The 24,514-nt window shown below is 46.9% G+C and overlaps 2 protein-coding genes across 7 annotated transcripts in view; one reads left to right on the forward strand and one right to left on the reverse strand.

Annotated features, from left to right (window-relative positions):
- Positions 1–370: 370 nt before the first annotated feature.
- Positions 371–15,790, reverse strand: SLC25A27 (solute carrier family 25 member 27). Of its 3 annotated transcripts, none has more exons than XM_054063496.1 (9): positions 15,590–15,790; positions 9,284–9,478; positions 8,423–8,507; positions 6,060–6,182; positions 5,217–5,329; positions 3,407–3,491; positions 2,622–2,714; positions 2,192–2,294; positions 371–1,440 (listed from the first exon to the last, which is right to left on the reverse strand). In XM_054063496.1, coding segments are annotated over exons 1-9 (870 nt in total). In that variant the 5' UTR covers positions 15,591–15,790; the 3' UTR covers positions 371–1,368. The 3 variants fall into 3 exon arrangements, with proteins under 3 accessions (XP_053919471.1, XP_009556732.2, XP_053919472.1); XM_009558437.2 differs by lacking the exon at positions 15,590–15,790 and adding an exon at positions 10,938–11,222; XM_054063497.1 differs by lacking the exons at positions 9,284–9,478; positions 15,590–15,790 and adding an exon at positions 8,603–8,870.
- LOC104057110 (24-hydroxycholesterol 7-alpha-hydroxylase) overlaps positions 13,647–24,514 on the forward strand; it is a 29,093-nt gene continuing 18,225 nt past the window's right edge. Inside the window, exons 1-6 of one of the 4 annotated variants that reach the window (XM_054063492.1) lie at positions 13,647–14,192; positions 17,708–17,843; positions 19,104–19,278; positions 20,806–20,955; positions 21,717–21,810; positions 23,276–23,374. In XM_054063492.1, coding sequence (XP_053919467.1) covers positions 14,013–14,192; positions 17,708–17,843; positions 19,104–19,278; positions 20,806–20,955; positions 21,717–21,810; positions 23,276–23,374 — 834 coding nt within the window. In that variant the 5' untranslated portion in view covers positions 13,647–14,012. Of the gene's footprint in view, positions 14,193–17,707; positions 17,844–19,103; positions 19,279–20,805; positions 20,956–21,716; positions 21,811–23,275; positions 23,375–24,514 lie in introns of those variants that run through there. The other 3 variants (XM_009558435.2, XM_054063493.1, XM_054063494.1) reach the window with 3 other exon arrangements.

Genomic DNA, 24,514 nt, shown 5'->3' on the forward strand with positions numbered 1-24,514 from the left:
GAGTCCTTCAGGAGAACAGAACGGAGTAGGTTGGAAAAGACAATTAAGATTATCGATTCCAACCACAAACCTAATACTGCCAACTCTACAACCAAACCATGTCTCTAAGTGCCACACCTACACATCTTTTAAATGCCTCCAAGGATATTGACTCAGCAGCTTCCCTGGGCAGCCAGTTCCAATGCTTGATAGCCCTTTTGGTGCAGGAGTTTTCCTAATATCCAATCTAAACCTCCCCTGGCACAACTTGAGGCCATTTCACCTCATCTCATCCTTTGTTACTTGGGAAAAGAGACCAGCACCCACCTCACTACAACCTCCATTCAGGCAGTTGCAGACAGGGATGAGGTCTCCTCTCAGCTTCCTTTCTTCCAGGTTAAACAACCCCAGGTCCCTCAGCTGCTCCTCATGCCCTTTGTTCTCCAGCCCCTTCCCCAGCTCTGTTCCCTTCTCTGGATGCGCTCCAGCCCCTCAATGTTCTTCTGGTAGTGAGGGGCCCAAAACTGAACACTCTGAGCAGTAAGAAGAACACAACCCCTTCCACCTTTTGTGCAAAGCAAGTTTGACATCAAGGAAACCGCTTGTATCTTTTCCAGTTCCGAGCACTACAGGCTTGGTTTGCTGAGACATCAGACCAACGAGAGGCAGTTCTTTATGTTCGTGCAAATGTAACAATAACAAAAATTCCTAAATAACTTTTTAGACCGCTTAGCCACAGAAGTTCATAGAATCATAGATTTACATGGCTGGAAAAGACCTGTGAGATCATCGAGTCCAACCATTCCTATCCGCTGCTAAACCAGATCCCTGAGCACCTCATCTACCTGTCCTTTAAACCCCTCCAGGACTCCACCACCTCCCTGGGCAGCTTCTGCCAGGGCTTGAGAACCCTTTCAGTGAAGGCATTTTCCCTGATGTCTAATCTGAACCTGCCCTGGTGCAACTTGAGGCCGTTCCCTCTTGTCCTATCGCCTAGAAATGCTGTGTTGTTCAGCCTGCTCTTGTGCTTAACAATAGGAGCCACCTCTATTATCAAACAAGCCAACTGTACTATGTTCTACTTGCTTGGCAGATTTCTCTCTGTTTACTGTTTCAGAAAGTTGATGCGGACTCCCAGCCTGAGTATTACTGTGACACTTTTATCCTATGCATAACTTTTCTTACAGCAGTCTGACAAGCAAGTAGTATCCCCACATCATGGCTACTCCTAACCAGTAAGAACTGGGTTTGGGCAGGAACTGAAACAAGTGATCCACTGCCAGTCTCCTAAATGAATTATTTCTCTATGGGGTGGTGATGCCATGTGCAATGAGAATTCAGCTTTCTGGTTCTTCTTTGTTTTGTGAATAGTGAAGTGGTTTCATGATTTTAAAAAGAACTAACGCCACAGATCCTTCTGATTTGTTCATACGTAAGCCAGAATACCAGTGACCAAGGAGCCTGTGAAAGCAAGCACTGAAGTTAGAGGCTTTAAACAGAAGCAACCCAATAAACAAACCCATTAGATTCAACTGTCTTCTCTTAAAAGTGGTATTATTATGCTCAGTCGCATATTATGGCTTTCATACAAAAACTGTAGTGTTAAATTCCTCAAGACTTAAAGAAAAACAAAAAGGTAGTCACATCTAGATTTGGGTTTGGGAATTGTCCCTTGCCCAGACTAACAGTCTAGACAGCCAAGTTGCAGTTCCCAGGCTCTGACTTACTGCTTGGCTTAATTGTACCAATGTAGCTTTAACAGCCCAGCAGTGAGCAGGAGAGAGCCACAGCCTGAATACAAGAGGGGCAAAAGGGAGATCCAGGATAGAGCAGTAATAAAGCGATTCTGGGATCAGGAGAGGAGGAATGAAAGCAGGAGAGATGCAAAGGGAGTCCAGGTCTGGGAACAAGAAGGGAACAAAGGAGAGTTTAGGAAGAGGAAAAGGGAGGAACCTGAAATCATAAAACAAAAGCAAGGAAAATCATTAGAAATTAAGCAGAACAACATTTTCCAAATTAAAGAGATGCGAGATGTGGGAGAAGCGACACTGCATGCGGTTGGGTCATCCACACTATTCAACTATGCTAACTAGAATTAAATAAGTGGAGAGACCCAAATAGTTTTAGAGAAGTGCTGATACTGAAAGAACTCTTTTACACTTGAATGCCATGTTGTTCAACTATATTGTTGAGAGAGTTAAAAGGCACTTACCATTCGCATCCAGGTTGGTATAAAGCCTTTGTACAGAGACATAAACCCTTCACCCTGTACAGTTTGAATCAAGCAGTCCATGGAAGACTTATACAGCAGACCTCTGGCAACATTCAAGGAGAACAGGTACCATTAGGATTACAGATACATGATCCAACACCACCCACCCCAACCCCAAAAAATAATCTGGATCAGATGTATTTATACAAGTTTTTTTGTAGCTCACTGAAGTCTCCTAAGACCTGAAATTCAATGAGTGATTGGGTTTGCTTAGGTGGCCATCACAACCACCCCCAGATATGTGAACCTAGAACAATGAAATTATCATCAGAAAGGTGAAGAGCAAACTAGAGACTTAGCACTTCGCTCCCAGTGAAATCAGTAAGATTTGAATTTTCTGCTGAGAAGTCCGTCTCTGAGGTGTCCGTACCTTCCCTGCTTATCTCTCGGCTGGTTCATTATCCGGGTTTTGACCACATCAGCAGGAGTTCCCAGAACAGCAGCCACCAGGCCAGAACAGCAACTGTCAACAGCAACAGGCACTTCAGGAAGAAACCAAGATTTATCACGACAATTTAAGCATCATGATTCCATTTCCAATAATATGCAATAGAATATACTAAAACAGTTATTATAAAATCATGAATAATACCTCATAACTTAACAGAAATGTGATTTAGGAGAAGGCTTGCTAGCATTGCTCTTGCTCAGATGTCCTCCCAACACCAGCTTCCCTCACCTCTGTGTGCAGTTCTAAGGCAGGGATAAAGGACCCACAATAGGCAATCGATTATATTGTTTATATAAAGCAGATTTCTTCATAATTTAATGAGTAAAAGAGGTGGTTCTGCAGAGTTTATACTGTTAATTTTTACTAATTTTGCTGAAATTTAAACTAAGTTAGACAAAATAGTAGCAGTTCTAGAAAACTGGAGATTCCTGTGCTCTTACAGGTGTTTAAATGCATCAACAAGGAACTCTTGGTGAGGGCAGCTTTGTAGCAATGGTTGCATCCTTTGTCTTGTGTGTTTTGTACAAAGATGTCCTCTCTGGCAAAAGTTCTAAAGTTATAGTTATAAAGTAGTTATAAAGGTGCTTTTTATTAGCAGCTCATGACCAAGGAATTGGGGCTTCTGCTGGCACAGAGAGGCAGATCAAGACAGTGAGGCTAGAAATGCTCCACAGTGGAAAAGGGTTAAGTGGGGAATAAGGCACCTGGCAACGCTGTGAGTGAAACTATTGTCCACGAGTGGCGTGTTCAGAAGCAAAAAGTGCTTCACTGAGTCGTAAGTGGTCAGATCTGTAAAGAAGATAATGAGAAAAACCAACATTGTCAGAAGTAAATGGTGGCAGTGCTGTTTATCACTGAGCGAGGGTGGAGGCTTGGCAAGACCCAGATTTCCAGCGCAGCTCCTCCCATTGGCACAGCTGGCACTCTGCCCCTATTTTCTGATGATGGTTGTGACACCTAGGTCCTGGCTTTAGACACGTGGATATGTGCTCCTTTCTACTACCTTCTTCTCTGATTTACCCCACAAATGATAAAATGGATCCTAAATGGAAACTGCTGCAAAAAACCACATTAAGCCAACCCAGAAAAATCATGATAAGGATGGTTCTACCTCTCCCACCTCTGTGCAAGTGTTATAAGAAATATTAGACACAAAGAGTAGATGATGTCATGGAAGTGATATCATGTTCTTCTGAAAGCAGACACGAGATATGGCATCTGGGCATCTGAATGAAAGACTGATCTTACAGTTACCAGCACCCTGGAGGTGTTCAAATAACATGTAGACTTGGCACTTCGGTTCATGGTTTAGCAGGCATGGTGGTGGTGGGCTGAGAGTTGGACTGGATGATCTTAGAGGTCTTTTCCAACCTTAATGATTCAATGATTCCGTGTTTAGATGCTGAGACTGCACATTAACATTGTGTATGGAGATACCTTAGCTAACAGTCATTCTAAAGCCCTCATTTAGCAGCTCCCATTGCAAACATTATCCATCCAGTGATTTTTTTATGGCTGCTCAGCAAGGTGTAAGCTTACACCACCACTGATTTTCTGTCTGTCCTCAAAGATATCTTTTTGGTCATGCTGCTAACTTATCCCTGGGCTGAATGACATAGAAACCAGCAGCCAAAGAAATTTAAGCATACAAAATAAAAAATTGACAAGGCAACACTAATATGTGCCACCAAGCAGAGAGCAAGTGTTTATGGTGGGCACCCACAGGCGGCGTCTTTTGGTTACAAAGACATCTCCCTCCTTACTTTATAAACAGAACCTCAGGAAGGAGAACAAAGACCATCCAATATATCCTAGCAGTTTTGGAGAGACGCAGGGAAGCTCTATCAATGTGTGGAAGGTGTGAGTGCTGCTTGGATCAGCCTAGAGCTGAGGCAGCCACTTCCCCTTATAACCCTCAGTCCCTGCCTGAACTGCACTGTAGGTGTCCCCACCTGCAGCTCCATCACACCATGCCTGGGCCTTGTTGATCTGGACACTGACCCACAGACTATCTCCCTAGCTCAGCCTTGGACCTTTCTTATCACCATGGACCTGCTGGTGACCATTGAGCTGTGTCTGACCCTAGTGACCCTCACCAGACCTGATGCTGGCTCAGCTTCCTGGCTTGGCCTTAGACCTGCCTCGTCACCACACGCTTTTCTGAAGATCTGCATCTAGATGGAACCGGGCTTCCTTTTGTGTTCTGCTGCACGTATTCACCTTGCTTGGGCATCAGGGAGCTGGGCTGTGGCTGGCGAGGTCCCTGCTTTGGTGGCTGTGGGACCCTCTCAGCTCCCAGCTCTCACCATCCCTCAGGCTCAGGCACAAACTTATCTTTAAGGAAGTTGATTTCCACAGGAACAAAACACTCAAGGCAGAAGTGACCTGCAGTGCACCTCAAATAGGTCCCCAGTGTAGATAACCAACAGACAGAGACCAGAGGAATAGATGACATCTCCTTTCTTAAGGCTTAGATGTGGCCTTAAGCGCTGCAGACCAAGTTATGAAACTCACCTCCCATGTTCACCAGGGCAGCTCGCTGGACGTTTGGCACCCATCCTGCCCAAAGCCCCCGTATCCCTCCTTCTGACAGGATCTTCACAAATGCATGGTGCACTCCTCGAAACCTGGATTCAATATGCCCCCAATAAGTAGAGAGCCCAGCCACGGTAAAACCTTTGCACAGTCCAGTACTTTGCTGCACCATGTCCTCATGTAGGAAAGGCAAGTTGTCCCTGGCCCTCTGGATCCATTTTACGATCCATTTTTGGATCCATCTTTGACTTTCGTGCAGCAATATGTTGCCAAACATACTGATTTCCCTGCTGAGCAGCAGTCTGGTAACTAATGACACTGAGGTTGCAATACTAAATGTACAAGACACCAAAGGATGCCAGCAGTTTGGGATGCAAAGAACAATGTGTCCAGGCATCTGCAGGAGGGTCTTGAGCCCTGCTGTCTGCAGGCAGCCCTGCCCTTCCCTGTGCCTGTGATCCTGCTTGAGCTGTTTCCTTCATCCTTTCTTCCATCTTCTCTTCTTCAGAAAGCATCCTTCTCTCCTGCCAGCAGAGCACTGGCACGGATGTGTTGCACATGTAGGATAGGCAAGGGTTTATGGTCTCTGAGACTGATACATCAGAATAAGGAAGGCGAGTATAAAAGGAATAAGGAGGAAGTCTCGGATCCCCCACCCTTTCCGCTGCCCAGAGCCACTGCGTGCCTTCCAGGCACTGCTTTTCCCTGAAAAGGACTCTGAGCAGCTGGAGAGAGGCAGTGACAGAAAACAGAGAGAACCACACCCTTGGCCAAAGAATAATCATGAACAGGAAAAGAACATCAGTGTCGAGAGGAACTGACCGTAACGGCTTTCCTTCCAACTTCCTTTTTCCTTCCATTTGCATCTGCACCTTCACCAGATCAGTCGGGCTGGCAAAAAACTGTCCGATGGCACCGGCAGACATGCCTCCAATGACAGCTTTCCTGCCAAGCAGGGAACAAAAAGCTGCTTCAGAATACACTGAAAATCTTCACAAATCGCAGTGCTGGAGCCGAATAATTCAGCAGCACACATCAAGTGAAACAAGGGACAGGCTGAGATTTGGGGCTGTTCAGCCTGGAGAGGAGAAGGCTGCACGGAGACCTCAGAGCAGCTTCAAGAACATGAAAGGGGCTACAGGAAAGCTGACGAGAGGCTTTTTGCAAGGACATGGAGTAATAGGACAAGGGGCAATGGCTATAAATTAGAAGAGGGAAGATTTAGATTGGACATCAGGAAGAAATTCTTCACACTGAGGGTGGGGAGGCCCTGGCCCAGGCTGCCCAGGGAAGTGGTGTCTGCTCCATCCCTGGAGGGGCTCCAGGCCAGGTTGGATGGGGCTTGGAGCAGCCTGGGCCAGTGGGAGGTGTCCCTGCCCATGGTAGGGGGTGGGACTGGATGGGCTTTAATGTCCCTTCCAAGTCAAACCATTATATGCTAACTAAAAATTAACAATTTTTCCAAAACTTCAATAAAATATCTTCTCATTCCCCCCAGGCAAAGAGTTTGTTCTGTGCCTGTATGCCACTTGCTTTGTCTAAGAAGGGACTGAACGAGATTTAACTGTTGCTGAATTAAACTTGCAAAACAAAAAATGTTTTTGCTTTTTATACAGATCGCTCCTCTCCTTGGGATGGCTGCACAGATTTAACGTAGGCTGACTTCTGGCTTCCATGCAGAAACAAAATAGCATTTTTTCCTTCACAATCTGCCTCTTCAGTAGCCAGGCAGATTCCATCTCTCAGGTTAAGATACAACACCAGAATTGGCAGACTTCTCTATTCTCTTGCTTATAATCCAATGGCATAATAATTCCTTATCCAGGCAGTAAGGCAAAGCAGCAAAACCGCAAAGTATTGCCATGCTGCTGCTGCATAACACCTGGTGGGGCCCATCCCTTCAGCAGCTGGAAATCTGAGATGTACCACTGCTCATTTCTTTTCTGCAAAGCTCCAGAGGTTGTTTGAGATGTCCATCACGGCTTTATAAAGGTATCCTGACCCCATGGGGAGCTAATCAAACTCTTGAGTGACCTGGAGGTGATCAGGGTACCAGCTGCAAGTCCAGCTTGGCTCACCTGAACCTGTTCTTTGCGTTACCTCCAGCTGGAGGATCTGTCTGCAGGAAAGCTGGGGAGGGGCTCATGATCAAGGAGTGCAGGGATAGGATGAGGGGGAAGCTTTTCAGCTGCAAGAGGGGAGATTGACATGAGATCTTAGGGAGAAATGTTTTCCTGCAAGGGTGCTGAGGCCCTGGCCCAGGTTGCCCAGGGAAGCTGTGGCTGCCCCATCCCTGGAGGGGTTCCAGGCCAGGTTGGATGGGGCTTGGAGCAGCCTGGGCCAGTGGGAGGTGTCCCTGCCCATGTCAGTGGGGTTGGAACTGGATGATCCTTGAAGTCCCTTCCAACCCAAACCATTCCATGATTCATCACAGTTATGCTGGTGTTGCGTTTGTGCAATAGCACACAGCTTCTCCAGCAGCCCTCACACACAGCTGCCATGACTCACGTGCACTTCCCAACTTCCCCTGCCCAAGCGAAAATAAAGGAGTTGCCTGTATATCACAGCCCTTGAGTCGTGCTAAAGCTGCCCTGCCTCCTCTCTGATCCAGGCTAATTCCTGCCCTGGGACCACTGCTCCAGTCAATGTGATTTGTCATGTTTCTCCATCTTTTTTTAGCAGAATGTCCTTATTGGAATAATCATGGTCCTAGTTAAGCCTCTGAGAAACTTATTTCAATGTTATGGCCTCGAGCGGCGCCAGGGGAGGTTCAGATTGGACATTAGGAAAAAAATCTTCAGAGAAAGGGTTCTCAAGCACTGACAGAGGCTGCGCAGGGAGGTGACCGAGTCCCCATCCCTGGAGGGGTTTAAAAGGCAGATAGATGAAGTGCTTGGGGGTATGATTTAGTAGTGGACAGGTAGGGTATGACTTGCTCATCTCAAAGGTCTCTTCCAACCTAGGCGTTCTATGATTCTGTGGTTTCTTAGACCTGTTCCCAGCTGAAAGAAAAGATACTGCCCTGAAACTGAAATCAGAAAGTCTGTATCAGTGCCTAAACCTCTACTTTATGTTTACCCTCCTTAGGGTAGGTAAGCCACGAAGAAAAGACAGCTTGCAGGGCCGCAGGACTCCTGCAATAAGGACAATGCCCAAACAGTAAAAGTGTAAATATGCAACCTTACCAGAAAGGAAAGCTTTCATCCTCAGATCTGCCAAGCACAGAGTCACGGAGATGTTCATACACAACCATCCGAACACCAGAGTACACTGTGGAAAACAAAAGCAAGAGATGATTCTTGAGTCTGCCATTTCTGGAGGTCATGCTGTTGTAGAAAGGTCAAGAGACTGGTGGTAAAACCCACTGGAGCTCGCCTGGGTCAGGTGGTGACTGCTCTCACGTTTGTGATCAAAACAGAGAAATCTTGAGAGCTGCCTGGTAGCAATGGTAAAGCCAGAACCTTGTAGCATCAGAGGATCTTCTGACTGAGCCATAAGTCTGCCAAGAGCCAGCATGGCTTTGCCCTCACGCTACGGAGATGTGACCACATTGCTTCCCTCTCAACTGCTGCCAAGCTCAAAACCTCCCACAAGTGCTTTTGAGGTTTGTTGCTGTCACCATATTTCCAAATAAGTCAGAGAAATCTGTTACCTGTGGCCAAACCGCTAATGCATTTCTTCATCTCAGTGCTTGTAACCTTATCTTTTTCCCCAGCCCGTCCCCACTTTCTGCAAACAGAAGATATTTATTGTTCTGAGGATTCTTTGAGTATCTGCTTGAGCTGAAGATTTTCCAGCAAAGACCACAGGGAAATTATATTTTGTTTTCCCAGAAGCTAGAACAAGGCTTTGAAGGAATGGGCAAGAGAGAGAAGAGAAGGGATTGAACCAGAATCCCATATATTCTGAAGTGGGATTGCAGGGTAAGCTGATGGAGTCCTCCTAGATATTTTGAAAGTACAACAAGATATGGCAAGCTCACTCCAAAAGGCTGTTGGTCACAGGAGGCAGGATCCAAACATGTCCCATCATGAGCAGAAAATCACCTATGTGGCGGTAGACGGCCGGCGTGGCTCCTTGCCAGAGCTTTAGTAAGCCCTCCTCCTGCACGATGCCAGCTGCAGTGCGCAACATGCCGCGGTAAGGGACTGCCTGGCCGGCTGCAGCTCCATCACGATGCTGCATGGCAGCTTCACCTTGGACCTGCAGTCGAGTTTTCGTGAGATCCAGGGGAAATGTCACTGTAGAGAAAGAGCAGGGAACAGACATGAATACGGGTACAGCAGTGGTGGCATGTACCACACTGGTAACATCTGCACCACAATCCTCCTGCCAGGAGGCCAAGGGGTCTGTGAGAGCACCAGCAGGGACCATACCCATTGGGGGTGCAGGTGATTCTTGGAGAACAAGACATTCACATCCAGATCTGTTAAAAGTAGCTCTGGGCACAAGTAACCAAAATCCATTCCCATCAAAGACCAAGTCATAGAATCATAGAATGGTTTGGGTTGGAAGGGACATCAAAGCCCATCCAGTTCCCCCCCTGCCACGGGCAGGGACACCTCCCACTGGCCCAGGCTGCTCCAAGCCCCATCCAACCTGGCCTGGAACCCCTCCAGGGATGGGGCAGCCACAGCTTCCCTGGGCAACCTGGGCCAGGGCCTTCTCGCCCTCAGCATGAAGAATTTCTTCCTAATGTCTAACCTGGATCTTCCCCCTTCCAATTTAAAGCCATTATTTGCCTGTAAAATCTTGTAGACATTCCATAGCATATGCTGAGAGATACTCCAGATAAGCTACTGATCCCTAAGCAGTGTGGTGCAGCCCCCAGGGTCCTGCTTTCCTGCATTTCAGCAACCAGTTTTCTATACTCCAGTTTTACAGACATCTCCACCATAACCAGGAATGTAAGATTTGGTTTTCCTTTGATGACCTGCATTAACTTTGAAAAGCAAATTCCCGAAGAAATCAGCCACTCACTACTAACCTGGGCAACAGAAAGTCCTGCCTCCTTAGTCTTCTTCTAGAAACCAAGCAAGCGTAAAGCTTAAATCATAAGGTTGGAAAAGACATTTGAAATCATCAACACCAACTATACTGTCCACTACTAAACCAGATCCCCAAGCACCTCATCTTCCCACCTTTTAAACCCCTCCAGGGATGGGGACTCCAACACCTCCCTGGGCAGCCTCTGACAGGGCCTGAGAAACCTTTTGGTGAAGAAATGTTTCCTGATGTCCAATCTGAACCTGCCCTGCAACTTGAGGCCATTTCCTCTCGTCCCATCACCTGTCACTTGGGAGAAGAGACCAGCATCCACCTCACTACAACATCCTTCCAGGAAGTTGCAGACAGGGATGAGGTCTCCCCTCATCCTCCTTCTCTCCAGGCTAAACAACCCCAGGTCCCTCAGCTGCTCCTTGTAAGACTTGTTCACCAAATTAGCCACTACTGGTCCTGGAGGCAAAGGTATCAACCCAAAAACCCCTTCCCTCCAGCCACAGTCCAGTGAGATCAACGCTTGCCAGGCTTAAATTATTAAACAGTCACAGCGAGCAGAGTGGAACGAACTGATTTGCAGAAGCAGAAAAGCCAGAGCAAACACCAAGGAACGCGGTGCACAGGGACTGAAGTTCTCCCTGCCCCTCTTTAAGTCGATTTTGTCCCCCATCCCTCTCAGAAAATCCCGGTGAGCTGTACCTAGTTCTGCCACAGCCGCCGCACAGGCTGACAGAGCGAATTTGCTGGCTCGGGGCCATCTCTCTGGAAGAGGTAAGCTCTTCTCTTCTTCTGCAGCTGACATCTAGCGTCTAACATGAATCAAGGGGAACCAGCCACCCTGCGAGGGTCTGCAGCACACGCAGACCCTAGTTCAGCTCTGGTCTGGGTCTTCTCAGAGACAGATGGCTGAAGATCATGTTTCTCCAGCACCAGGATCTGCAGCCTCTAGAGTACCTCCTGCAAAGTCCTTGTACAATGACACCAGAGGCTCCTGCTCAACAGGCTCCTGGGAAATGTAGTCTGGCACCAACGTTACCTTCTGCCAGGGAGCCAGCAGTGCGCAGTGTTGCCAGTTATCTACATTAAAATAATATATCATAAATGAGACCTCAAGATGATGAGCACACGTGTGGAGTCTGTTTGCTTTCTGGGGTGCTGTGATGGACAGCAGCACCTCGGGAGCCCCAAACTGTGTCCCCAGCTAAACGGCTGCACCCGAGATGGTTTAGTGAAAGCTGAATTAGCAACAGCAACGTGCTGAGCTGGAGAACCATCTCCCTAGTGCTTGTAACAATTCCCATCCCTGAGGGATTAGGCACAAAGCAGTATGGTTTCAGCAAGGGGAATGCAAACCTGAAGAGACAGAAGCCGACCTCTACCCAAAGCCCCGTATGTGACAAGTTTAAAGCTTTTCCTGGCTGAATGTTGGAGCCCTTCCTAATGTCTGATCTAAATCTTCCCCCTTCCAATTTAAAGCTGTTTCCCCTCATCCTGTCACTCCAGGCCCTTGGGAAAATCCCTCCTCAGCTTTCCTGGAGCCTCTACAGGTGCTGGAAGCTGCTCTGAGGTCTCCTTGAGCCTTCTCTTCTCCAGACTGAACAGCCCCAACTCTCTCAGCCTGTCCTCACAGCAGAGGTTCTGCTGCCCTCACATCATCTGTGTAGCCTCCTCTGGACCTGTTCCAACAGTTAATCATTAGCCATTAATCACTAACCCTCATGCTGAGGGTCTGAGGATATTCTAGAACACCCCACCCCCTGTCTACTGATTAACATTTTGGTGTGCGGTCCTAGTCACACAAATGAAGGGGGCGTTGGAGGTGGAATAGCCAGCTGAAGTCAGGTGAATTTATCTCATGGGTCACCAGCAATCGGTATTGAATTAGATCCTTCTTTGGGTTAGAATTCATTGGAATTCATGCAGTGATGAAACTACCTACCAACAAAATTCTGATAAAATGGGCATTTTGCAATCAGATGGAACCATATCTGGCTGCACTGAAGGTGTGAATGCTCCAAAGCCTTATTCTAGGTGGTTCTGCTGTTGGCATTTTTGTGCTTCCCTCCACAGCTGTTCCCTGGGCTTAGATCAGCTTGTGCCACTATAGATCAGCAGTTCATAGAGTAATTTAGGTTGGAGAGGACCTCTGGAGGTCATCTAGTACAGTCCTCTGCTCAGAGCAGGGATGACCAGACTCATCGGATTACCCAGGGCCTTGTTTGGTCACCTGAAATCCTCAGAGGATGGGAATTTCACAACCACAGGCTGCTCTGGTGCTTAACTGCTTTGTAAACCTCTTTGTCCTTATATTCAGTCAGAGTTTCCCACATTGCCTCTTATGTCCTTTGCTTCTCATCCTTTAGCTGTACACCTCTGGGGACAGTCTAGCCCTGTCTTCTCTAAAACTGCACTTTAGTGGGTGGAGGACAACAAATAGATCTCTCCTTAAAACAAACCCTGCAGCACAGCAGCATCCTATGGACAGAGCAGCTCTCCAGGGTTATTTTTAGCCTGGGGAAATAAATTCTTTTTTTTAATCCAGGCTGATTTGTGGGTGGTGGTGTGGAAGGATGTTCTCTTCCCACAGGATATTTAAAATGAGCCTGAGCTGGAGGTGGACATTTGTGTGGTCAGCTCAGTGATTTGTGGAGCAGAGAAGGGCCAGTGCACAGAAACACAAGGCTCTGCGAGGGCTGTGTGCTGCTGCAGAAAGGCAGAAAGACTCTCCAAATCCACCCACCTGCTTCCATCAGTGAGGACTGCATCGCTTTGCAAAGACGTTAACTATTACCTGCCCAGAACTAGGATCTAGTCTGATGAAAGCGAGTTAGCAATGACACCATTGTACTGGTTGTCTCCTCCCCACAAAAGTGCCTTTCGGTAGCATCTCGTGTCCTTCACCAAATCATGCCCAAGAAGCTAAACAAAACAAAATGTCTGAAACAAAGAAAAAAGCCTTTAATGAACATCTATGCAGAGGGCTGAGGGTTTGTCTTACCTGAATACAGAGAGGACTAATGGTTTTAAGCTCAAAAACTCTATGAAACCCACCTAATGATTCTATGACCCCTCTGAAATCACATCTTCTGACACTGCAGTGATAGTACAGGGGCCACCAGTGGATTTTAAATTATTAGGTCAATCTCCAAAGCCTTTCTCAGCTCCTCAGACAGTGGACACACCTGTAGCCTTTAAGGAGATGATCTCAGACAGGTGAGATACCTTCCACAAGGCTCCCTGCTTCAGGTGATGCCCGCACAAGTTTCTTGCTTTGCTGCAAGCTAAATGTCTGCAAATCATAGAATAGTTTGGGTTAGAAGAGACCTTAAAGATCATCTATTTCCAACCCCCCTGCCATGGGCAGGGACACCTCCCACTAGATTAACCTCTCTGCTTGGTAATCCTGATATTGCCAAAAAAATACTGATTTAAACTAAAGAAAGTGACCGCGTGCTTTGCCACAGCACCCCTGGCTGCTCGGGTAGCCCCCAGGAACTGGTGCAAAGTTCAAGGATTTGGCACAGGAGCAGCGATGTTTTCCAAGCGGTGGAGTTGGTCCTCATCCCAGAGCGGAGGAGAATTGGCTCTGCCTTTTCCAAAACAAGGGCTTGTCCCTGGGGGCTGCTTGGAACTTTGACATCTTGTCTCCGTGCAGTGGTCAGCTGGCAAGGCTGATAAAAGAGGCCCTGTTGATGGACTTGGCGATCCCTGCCAGCGCGGTTGTGCCGGGCGCCGTGGCAGGCGGAGCAGCAGCTGCAGCAGCGAAGAGGCAAAATGGCTCTTGCTTTCCTCTTGGCAGCAATCCTGGGACTTTTGATTGTCAAGGCTTTTGTTTTGTTTCAGTGGAGAAACTGCAGCTCCCCTCCCTGCATCAGAAGCTGGATCCCTTGGTTCGGAGCCGCCTTTCAGTTTGGGAAAGCTCCTCTGGAGTTTATAGAGCAAGCTAGGAGCAAGGTAATGGCTGGGGCGGCGTGCCTGCTCGTGGCTGGGTGTTCTGGGTGGCTGCTCACAGCGGGAAAGGCAAGGAGAAACCTCAGCTTAAAGTTCACTCCTTTCGTGTCGTGTTTTATAATATCAGGAGCATTTAGCTGCTGAAGGATTGAACCGGTAACATTGATAAGTTGTGGCTCCAATCCAGGCATGATCTGTGCTGTGTCCATCCTGTCTGGACTCAGCCCCTCCACTGTTTTGCTTTTGCAGTCTGGCTGTGTGTTAATCTCAGTTTCACGGGAAGCTCTGAGCCAGGTGCTGGGACTAGGACAGTTATTATATGCATGCCTGAAGTTAGGTGAGATTTCTGAGTCCCGGCTGGTGTCCCTCAGCATTCAAAAGAGAGACAGGCGTGCTTCCAGGCAATTTTTTCCATCCTAAAAAACTTCTCAAAGATGAGTGTGAAGATTTATCCCATGGACGTGCCTTTCTTTCTTTGTGTCTATCTGATAGAGAGACTGATTGGTTAATTTATATTTGATACTTCATTCCTAGGCAGCAATTCTAACTGACATAAACCCCATATCCCATTTTCATTTGGTGACGACACCACCTGATACTGATGCAATACCATCAGCTTCTTGAGCTTGACAGACGGGTCTAAATCTTGTGTTGCTCTGTCTTTCCTGTACCTTTCATCTGTGAGCACCAGGATCAGGTTTTTCTTCCTTCGTCTTAAGGCAGAAGGGCAGGACTGGAAGAAAACTCATTCCAGCCCATTCTCCTTGTTTCAGAAACTGTGCCATATCATCCCATAGATAAACTGATGAAGTCTCACTCAGAAAACCACAAGCTATCATAATTCTTTGACTCTCCTGATAGGAGGCTGTTAGAGAACCTCCTTGTTCTATTGAAGACATATCCTGGTGGCAACCAGATGACAGCAGCTTGCCAAACTGTCCTTCCCAGGGCAATCCCTTTTTGGGACGGATGTTTCACAATGTCTTAAGCTTGCTTTAATTGCCTTTTCCCGCAGGAAGCTTTTGGCAGAATCTCCTAGATGACATTTTAAAACAAACCTGGCGGAAGAGTCCTTTTTGGAGGCTCATTCATGGATTGAAGGAGCAAAACTTTTACATACGAAGGTGTTGAAGTACAAACGCAAACTTAGTGCCTCTGGGTTCATTATTTTAGTGTTCTTTTGCCCAGAGAGCCTTTGGACTACTCTTGGTGCTAAGGCAGCTGCTGCCACATCTGAACACACCACAGACATCTGAAGGACTTTATAAACACCAGGTTTTGTTGGGACAGACACTAGGACAAAAGATACTTTCAAGGGATGAAACCTCAATATAAGGCAAAGCAGAAAGAGAAGGCTTTCTTACATAACACCACCACCCACCACCGCCCCCCCGACTTACTGTGTGTTTGCAGACAGGACTTTTCCTTTAAGTTTTTTTCTCAGTCCAGCAACTCAGCATCCTTATGAGTTGTGACCTCTCCCTATAGTCCCCTTGGGCCAAAAGAGACATTTCCATCCAGGCTGACCACCTGCCTGCAGCACCATCATCCCGCAGCCTCGCTGTCTGCGGGGAGGGCGCCTCTCTGGCTGTCCTCTTCCTCTCCTGAAGCACCCCAGGCATGTGTCCCTCCCTCCTTCCCTACCGTCTTCCTTCCCACCTCCCACCCTGGCAAGAGGTGCTGAGGCCAGGAAGGACAAACCTTTGAAAGGAGTAAGCGCTGCAGCACAGCCAAAGAACGCAGGTGCTGCTGCCAAAGGGGTCATGAACAGGCACAGCAAGGGTTGCAAAATACATCTGTTATGATTTCAAGCTACTAAATATTGCCAGAACAGGGTTAATAGTCTAATATGAGCAAGTTGCTCTCATACAATTTAGTCTGGAAAGAGGCTCTCTGCAATGTGAAAGCTTTCCAGCTCTGTAGGATTGCATTCAGAGGAAACTTTTGCAGTGAGAGAACTCCTCCCCTGGGTTAATCCTTCCACCTGTCAAAGTGACATTCATGTCCTTTCCTTTCTTAAAGAGCGAGCTTTCTTATTATTGTCCTCTTTGTGTATATCCCTCACTGGCCTGGAGTCACGCAGCAGACTTCCACTGCTTCCAACCTGCGCTTTGCTTGAAGTTCACTGCTTCAGCTTTCCTTCTGCAGAAGAAGACGTGGGCTGGAAGAATTGTCTAGTTTTTCCCTTGTGTCACTAGTGGGTCTAAGAAAAGAAACATCCTTTGTTATTTAATCTCTGGTCTAATAAAAGATACCACCTCTTCCTCCTAAAGATGTCTGGGTAGTTGAAGCAGTTTTGCAGGTGGTCTGAGATGGGCAGGGTGGGTAACTGGAGCCCCCTTACAACATAAAATACATGTAGAGCTGCTTAATTAGGGGTTCGAAGGATGTGGTTCCCTACTTTGCCAGGCAAACATTATAAGATTTAATAAGGAATTTCACATTTCATCTGTCCACTAATTAAAGTAACACGAAAAGTTCCATTAAACCTATGAGATTTTTCTGCACTGTTGTATGGGCCTGTGGATCCATACATCGCTCCGTTGATTACGTTGGAACGTGACACCATGTCTCAGGACTCAGCTAGGTGCATCTCGGCCACCTTCTCTCTGTGTGGTTGCGTGAGGGATGGCCCACTGTGTGACATGGCAAGGGACACGCATCCTGCGTGAGATCTGGTGGAGGGGAGTCAGGCTGGAGTAGAGCACAAGGCATCTGGTGGAGTGTTTCTGAGGGCAGTGTCCACAGCCAAGTCGCTAATGGTCTGTGACCCTGATCCCATACAGAGCAGACCAAGATGCTGCGGTCCCTGAGATAAAGAGGGGATATGGCATTGATGTTCTGTGTGTGTGCATGTCAAGGGAGAGAAAACAACCCAGTGCACCTGGCTCCCAACACGAGTCTTTGGACAACTGCCACTGTCTCAGCTGAGAGGGGTTGCTCCCTGCCTGGCTGTGCCCTTGTGGAAAAATGGCTGTTTTCCCAATTTCCTTCCTTTGGGATTTTGGACAACATCCTTCTGAAAGTTTTATTTCTCTGGAGTCATACTTTCCTCTCATCATGGCACTGCTGTTTTATGTGGTGTTTCCCCACAAAAACAAGTCCTCTCAGCCCAGGCCAACCAGCCTTGGGTCTTCTCAGCCCAGCCCAACTGAGCTGACTTGACTGAAGTCCCCTCAGCTTGAGATGATAACCCATCACTTGGGTTCTTTAAATCCCCGTGGATTGTATTGTTGGAATTGCAATATCATTCAGGTATAAACTGTTAACTGAAGAGAAGGAATCTCTTCAGGGTCAGACAGGCCCTTGTGATGTTCCTTTCTGGTCCTCATGATGTGATTCGTGTTGATCTTTGTGCACTTCTGATCCAAGCTTTATAGAGAGCAGGAAGGACCACATCCTCCTTCCTGACCTCTCAGCAGCACGGAGAGGTGCTTCTACCCTGTTGGGGCTTCTATCAAAAGTATTATATCAAAAGTATTAACAATGTAGTAATGCAAAATCTTTGTTTGTTCCAGCATGGGCCTGTGTTCACAATATTCGCTCTGGGGAAACGATTTACTTTTGTGACAGAAGAAGAAGGAGCTGAAGCATTTTTTAAATCTAAAGACTTAAATTTTGAACAGGCAGTACAACAAGCTGTGGAGAAAGCAGGTAAACGAGACCTGGTTCTTCTTTAATGGAGATCAAATCTAGGTACCCAGGAACATTAAAGTCCATTCTAAAGCCCGCTGACTTTTTCATCATGACTTAAATGCTTCTCTTAACCAATGACCATGTTACAAAATGAAGGGGAAATGAAATTCTCAGGGTCAGGTTGGATGGGGCTTGGAGCAGCCTGGTCCAGTGGGAGGTGTCCCTGCCCATGGCAGTGGGGGGGAACTGGGTGGGCTTTAAGGTCCTTTCCAATCCAAACCATTCCATGATTCTATGATTACTTTTTATCATCCCACAACCCCAGTTTGAGGTCAAGTCCTTTTCTGTGGCTCAACACTCCACCTATAGATATTGGGTTGGGAGCAATGCTGTGTTGTCCTATCACTGAATTTGGAAATTAGCTTGTAGCAGTAATCAGATGTTATTCTGTAGTACAACTGTCATTAGAAGAGGGTGAGGTATACGTCCCATCAGCAGTGGTATGCTCCAATATCTCGTGCTTATATCCATGTGGAATCACACAGACAGGAATTCTTTGTGTAGTCTGGCAGTTTTGGACTGTGAAATGAGAGAGAAGCGAGATGGCAGAGAGATTAAATCACAGAATCATTGTGACTGGAAGGCACCGCTGGAAATCACCTAGTCCAAGTCCATTGCTCAGAGCAATGTCAGTGACAGCAGGTTGCTGAGGGCTGTGACCAGTTGGGTTTTGAGTATCTCCAGGGATGGAGACTCCACAACCTCTCTGGGCAACCTGTTTGACCATCCTCACAATGAAGACTTCCCTATGTCTCAGTGGAATCCCCTGTATCCCCATTTGTGCCCATCGCCTGCTGCCCTGAGAAGAACCTGGCCCCATCTTCTTTCCTCCTGCCACCAGACATTTACCCACACTGAGAAGACCTCCGAGCCTTCTCTTCTCTCAGCCTCTCCCAATGTGACTGAGACAATGTACTGCAGCATGAAGACCTAAACTGTTTTTTCTTGGGTTAGTTTATTTTTCATTTCAGTCAGTTTTGAGAAGATTCTAGAACTGAAGCTTCATGGGGCAGGAAGATGTTGCTCAGATTGGTAGAAGCAGAAGACTCACCAGAATCTTTACAGGGCTAGAAGGAAGCTTTCTGGAAATTTCACTCTAGGAAAATGAGGACTAAGGCTTTTATATTAGAATCACAACTCAGGTGTAAAAATTTTCATTCTATCTCTCCGTGAAAATCTACTTCTTCTATTTTTCAAAGTGTTTCTTTTTGTTTTTAGTTTCTGTGCCTGCAGAAGCATTTTATCAGAACCATGGTAACCTCTACAGCATGATGAAGGCAAAAATGGGTCCTTCTAATCTGCACGTGTTCACGGGCACTTTGTGTAAGGAACTGCATGAGCACATGGCACAGCTGGGCACGGAGGGCACAGGCGACCTCAGTGACCTGGTAAGGTAAGGGAGCTTTGCAGCACATCTGTAACTCGTGGTTGTCCTGTGCGGGAGCAGAAATGTGCCTGTAAAGCAGGGGGAGCTCAGGCTCTCAAGTCTTATAAAAACAGCGTCAGGGTGTTGATCACTGCTTCACAGTTTCAGGCAGCTCACAGAGTGGAGAGGGTTTCATCTAAAGGAGTTTCTCCCAGGTAGGAGGAACATCTTGGTTACCTATTTGGAAGATAAAAGAAAACACAGCATCTTCCAACAAAACCTGTTTTGATGGGATAAAAGCTTCCCCTGCTCATAAAGAGCTTATGAGCAGATGAGATGCTTTATCTTCAGCAGGATGAAAACTTCTCCTGTGTGTTCTCAGAGGTCTTAAATGAGACCTCTGCAACTGACTTTGCTGTCAGAACTTTTTTTGCTTTGAGGGTAGGGAGGCCCTGGCCCAGGTTGTCCAGGGAAGCTGTGGCTGCCCCATCCCTGGAGGGGTTCCAGGCCAGGTTGGATGGGGCTTGGAGCAGCCTGGGCCACTGGGAGGTGTCCCTGCTCATGGCTTTGAGGTCCCTCCCAACCCAAACCATCCTATGGTTCTAAGATTTTTTAGCTGTCTCAGAATTAAATCCAAAGGGCCAGCAGGTGGCTCCAACTGCCTTATGATATGCAGAAAACCAAGAAAGTGAAAGAGACTGCCTGAAATCTGTGTTTAGTTTAGGGAACACGGCAAAGGCTGCATGAGGGTTTCTCAGAGCTCAGGAGAACAGGTGAAGTGGACTGGGAAAGGAGCTCAGAGTATGCAGGACAACAGAGGAGAGAACAGGGAAGGAGTGAGATAAAAAGAAACCAAAGCAGCACTGTTCCGTCCAGCAAAGCTGCAGGCAGAGGAAGGATTTCTCAGGGTGTTTGGATGCGGAAGGGGTTGTGCAGTGGCTGGAAGGTTCACATGGGCTGTGAAATAACAGATGAGGTTAGTGGGGAGAAGGAAACCTCAACAGCAGAGCCTTTGTGCCACTGCTCAAGTGCCCAAGCGCTACCAGATGAAGATCAGGACCAGCCACAGGCCCGTGTCTCACAGCCTCTGCTTAAAATCTGCATTGAGAGTGTGAGTGAGGGGTGAGCCGTGTGCCAATCCTTCCATACTGATGTGATGCTTGAGCCTCACACCTCGACTGCTGGCAGTTCAACACACCTCATCCTGACCTAAAACTGAATCACAGAATCATAGAATAGTTTGAGCTGGAAGGGACCTTAAAGCCCATCCAGTCCCACCCCTGCCATGAGCAGGGCCACCTCCCACTGGCCCAGGCTGCTCCAAGCCCCATCCAACCTGGCCTGGAACCCCTCCAGGGATGGGGCAGCCACAGCTTCCCTGGGCAACCTGGGCCAGGGCCTCCCCACCCTCAGCGTGAAGAATTTCCTCCTTATGTCTAGTCTGAATCTGCCCCTTTCCAGTTTATAGCCATTGCCCCTTGTCCTATGACTACAAGCCTTTGCTTGTAACAGCTTCCCTATGGCTCATGAGTAATGGGGATCTTGTCCTTGCAGGCATGTGATGTATCCAGCGGTGGTGAGCACTTTGTTTGGGAAAGGCACCTGCCTGACCACTCAGAGCAAACTCAAGGAGTTTGAAGAACATTTTCAGAAGTACGATGAGGACTTTGAATACGCTTCTCAGATGCCTGAGTGCTTCCTGAGGTAATGGAGAGGAGATGATGCATGTGGTGTACCCAATACAGGCATTTTGCTTGCTGAGATATCAACCATGAGAGATGTTTCCCCTAGAGGATGATGTGTTGTCTTTGTTGATGGTGCACCCCTGGGTCAGGCAAGTTTTCAGCTCAGTGCCTCGTAAAGGTCCTGACCTTGCCTTATGCATTCTCCTGGCATAAAGCAGAAATGACCTTGGTTAGGTGGGTCCAGCTTGGGGGACGGCAGGGAGCAGCAGAACTGGGCAAAGGCCTGAGCCCAAATGTGAGTCCCAAACTGAAGGGATCTCCAAGGAGGCATCTCTGTTCTATCCCACACCTTAGCTGTTTTCCCAGCAGACTGATCCCAAGTTTACTTGGCTGCAGTGTCACAGAGCTGACCATGGGTAGAGGCAACCAGATTCCAAGAAAGGGAGCCTGTCAGTGCTCTCAGGCCCATGACAGCACCTTGAACACCTCAAAATCGTAGAATGGTTTGGGTTGGAAGGGAACTTAAAGGTCAAAATAGCCTTCAGAAAGAACTAAGGATGCTCTAAAAATGTGGCCTTTATTTTCTGAGGGGAGGTCATTTTTGAAAAGATTGACCAAAGCAATTGTCCAAAACCAGAATGAAAACCTGTAGTGCAATAGAAATGAATATCTGGGAGTCTTGCAGACACAGATCCTGGCTGCAAGATGAGCTCTGACCAAGGTGAAGTCACTGCTCCTTTCACTCAGATTGAGCTTCTTGTTTGTTTTTTTTCTTTATAGGAACTGGTCTAAATCCAAAAAATGGCTTCTAAAATTATTTGAGAAAGTAGTGTCAGAGGCTGAAAGGACCAACCCTTTAGAGACCACGTCCAAGGTAAACATCCGAGGCTACGAAATAGGATGCCTTCGTTGTGTATTCTGACTGAAGGGGTGGAGGGCAGGAATTATTCCAGTACTGGAAGAAACAAGCCAAACACATTAGCTGAGGTAGCTATATCTTAATCTTCCAGTATTGCTTTCACCTACGTTAGGACAGACCCATAATTTTGAGTACTGCTCCTCAGTTTAGTTTATTTCCTACACTGAGAGAATTGACATCTTCCGCTGGGGAATTTTAATCCAAGACTTCTGAGCTATGAGCCATCGCAAGCCTCCGGTGTCACAGCTGCAGTGAGCACTTGAAAAAGGCGATGGAAAGTCCTTTTCAGTTGTTTCTCTGAGGGCACCGCACTGCGAAATCTCAAAACCTTACATGGACTATTTTTAAACCCTGGTGTAGAGTGAGTAGATCCTCCGGCAGCCAGACTAGTAGAAAATAGCAGATTACTGGATTGGAAGCCAAGTACCCTAAATATTGAGTGTGTCAAAGCTGTGATAAATTGCCCTCCTGGTTATTCTCCTTTGCTATGGCAGGAATTCTGTCCGTATGGGTGACAAATGAGACACCAGGCTGCCCTGGGAATTTTGATTTACCAAATTATTATAGACCAGATCGTTAAGCACACTGGGTTGTGTTTAGACTTTAAAAGCTTTACATACCACAATTTCTTTCATAAAATAAACCAGAATAAAGGAAAGAAGGAGAAGTCTGGAGAGGGGATGGTGGGAGATAGGAAGTAGGAGGCATGAACTCGGTGTCTTAGATTAGGTGGGAATTTGGAAAAAAGAGTGGTCATTTTTTATTTGAGGTCAGCCTTTTCCCCTCTGAAAGGTTGACAGGAAGCTTTACTTTGAATCCATGGTTGCCCTATGTTTAAGGAAACATTGCAAACAAAGACTGATCCTAGAACATCCCACAGTTGCTGTAGTTTCAGAGAATATCAAGCCATTGAAGTCACTAACAAAACACCTGGAACTGAGAATATATCAGATATATCAGACCTTCTCTTCATAACAAGCACCTTTTTGACAGGAACAGAGAGAACATTTTCTTCATTTCCATTCATTCTGTTTGTCCAGTCCCATTTTCAGGTTGTTTAAAGCAGAGAAGTAGAGCAGGAATTCAAAAAAGAATAGTGATTTCTTTTGTATTTCTCCCACCTACAAACAACAACGTGGAGTGAGGGAACCAAAGCCCCTAAAAACTATAAGAAAATGAGGGCTGTGCAAGTAGGGATTCACATGGTGCACTGACTTCTTCTGGCCCTCTGCTGATGACTCCCATTTTCTCTTAACGGCTGCCATCTCCACTTTGTGACTGAAGAAAACCCATAACTAACATTGCTTCACTTTGATAAACTGGTTTTATGTCGTACCCTTGCATTCTAGTGAGCCCCACCTGAAATTAGATTTGAATATGTTTTTGGAAATACACATTGTTATCTTTCATTTTATAACAGACTCTACTGCAACATCTCCTGGACAACTTGCAAGGAAAACATCTAGGTCCGAATTACAGTCTCCTAATGCTCTGGGCTTCCCAAGCAAATGCTGTCCCTGTAAGTACATCAGCTACAGAAGTGCCTTCTCTCTATTCTGTTCAGGAGAATCCTAGAATGGTTCAGGAGAATCCTAGAACGGACCTCAAAGCCCATGCAGTTCTACCCCCTGCCATGGGCAGGGACACCTCCCGCTGGACCAGGGGCTCCAAGCCCCATCCAACCTGGCCTGGAACATCTCCAGGGATGGGGCAGCCACAGCTTCCCTGGGCAACCTGGGCCAGGGACTCCCCACCCTCAGTGTGAAGAATTTCTTCCTAATGTTTAATCTAAATCTTTCCCCTTCCAATTTCAAGCCATTCCCTGTGGTCGTATCACTCCAGGTCCTTGTGAAAAGTCCCTCCCTAGCTTTCCTGGAGCCCCTTCAAGTACTGGAAGGTCACCATAAGGTCTCCCTGAAGCCTTCTCTTCTCCAGGCTGAACAACCCCAACTCTCTCAGCCTGTCCTCAGAGCAGAGGTGCAAGAGCCTGTATTTGGGAAGCAAAGACTGAAGCGGAGGTCACACACCCCACATGTATTCCAAAGAAGGGATTATCACATCCACATGCATCACTACAAATGTACTCGGGCTGCAATGTCACAGAAGCAATGACAGGAAAAGCTCTCGCATTTTTCCTAAATCATTATGTCCCCTATCATAACATTTCAGGAACACGTCTCATGGCTATTAAGATCACAGTTTTAAGCTGTGAAGAGCATTTATCTCTGTTTCAAAGCACAGTGGCTGTACTATAGTAGAGACTTTCTTTTAAGTAGCCTGATGTTATCAATTGTAAAGAATACCAAAAGCATAATGTGGAGTGACTTCATCTGCGGGTAAATCCTTGAGCGAATTTGGCTCTTTCACTTTGAGGGATCTGCTGGTCAAATGCCAGTGTTGCTTCAGGGGAAGAAAAGCAATAGTTTGATTCTACTGCCACTTAAGTTTTGTCTCTGTTAGAAACAGAGTTGGTGGATTAGCAATACAAATACATCTATGCTAACAAGCCAAATATGTCTAACGCAGTTTAGGCTGACCAGACATCTACAGGAACTTCTCAGATGAAAAATCCATAGCAGAAAAACCATCCTTTATTTACTGTAACTACTAAGCTTTTTTCCAGCACAGTTATGTCCATTGCAGATATGATTTGGAAAAA

Source organism: Cuculus canorus, chromosome 3 (assembly GCF_017976375.1).
Source record: "Cuculus canorus isolate bCucCan1 chromosome 3, bCucCan1.pri, whole genome shotgun sequence".
NCBI classification, from domain to species: Eukaryota; Metazoa; Chordata; class Aves; order Cuculiformes; family Cuculidae; genus Cuculus; species Cuculus canorus.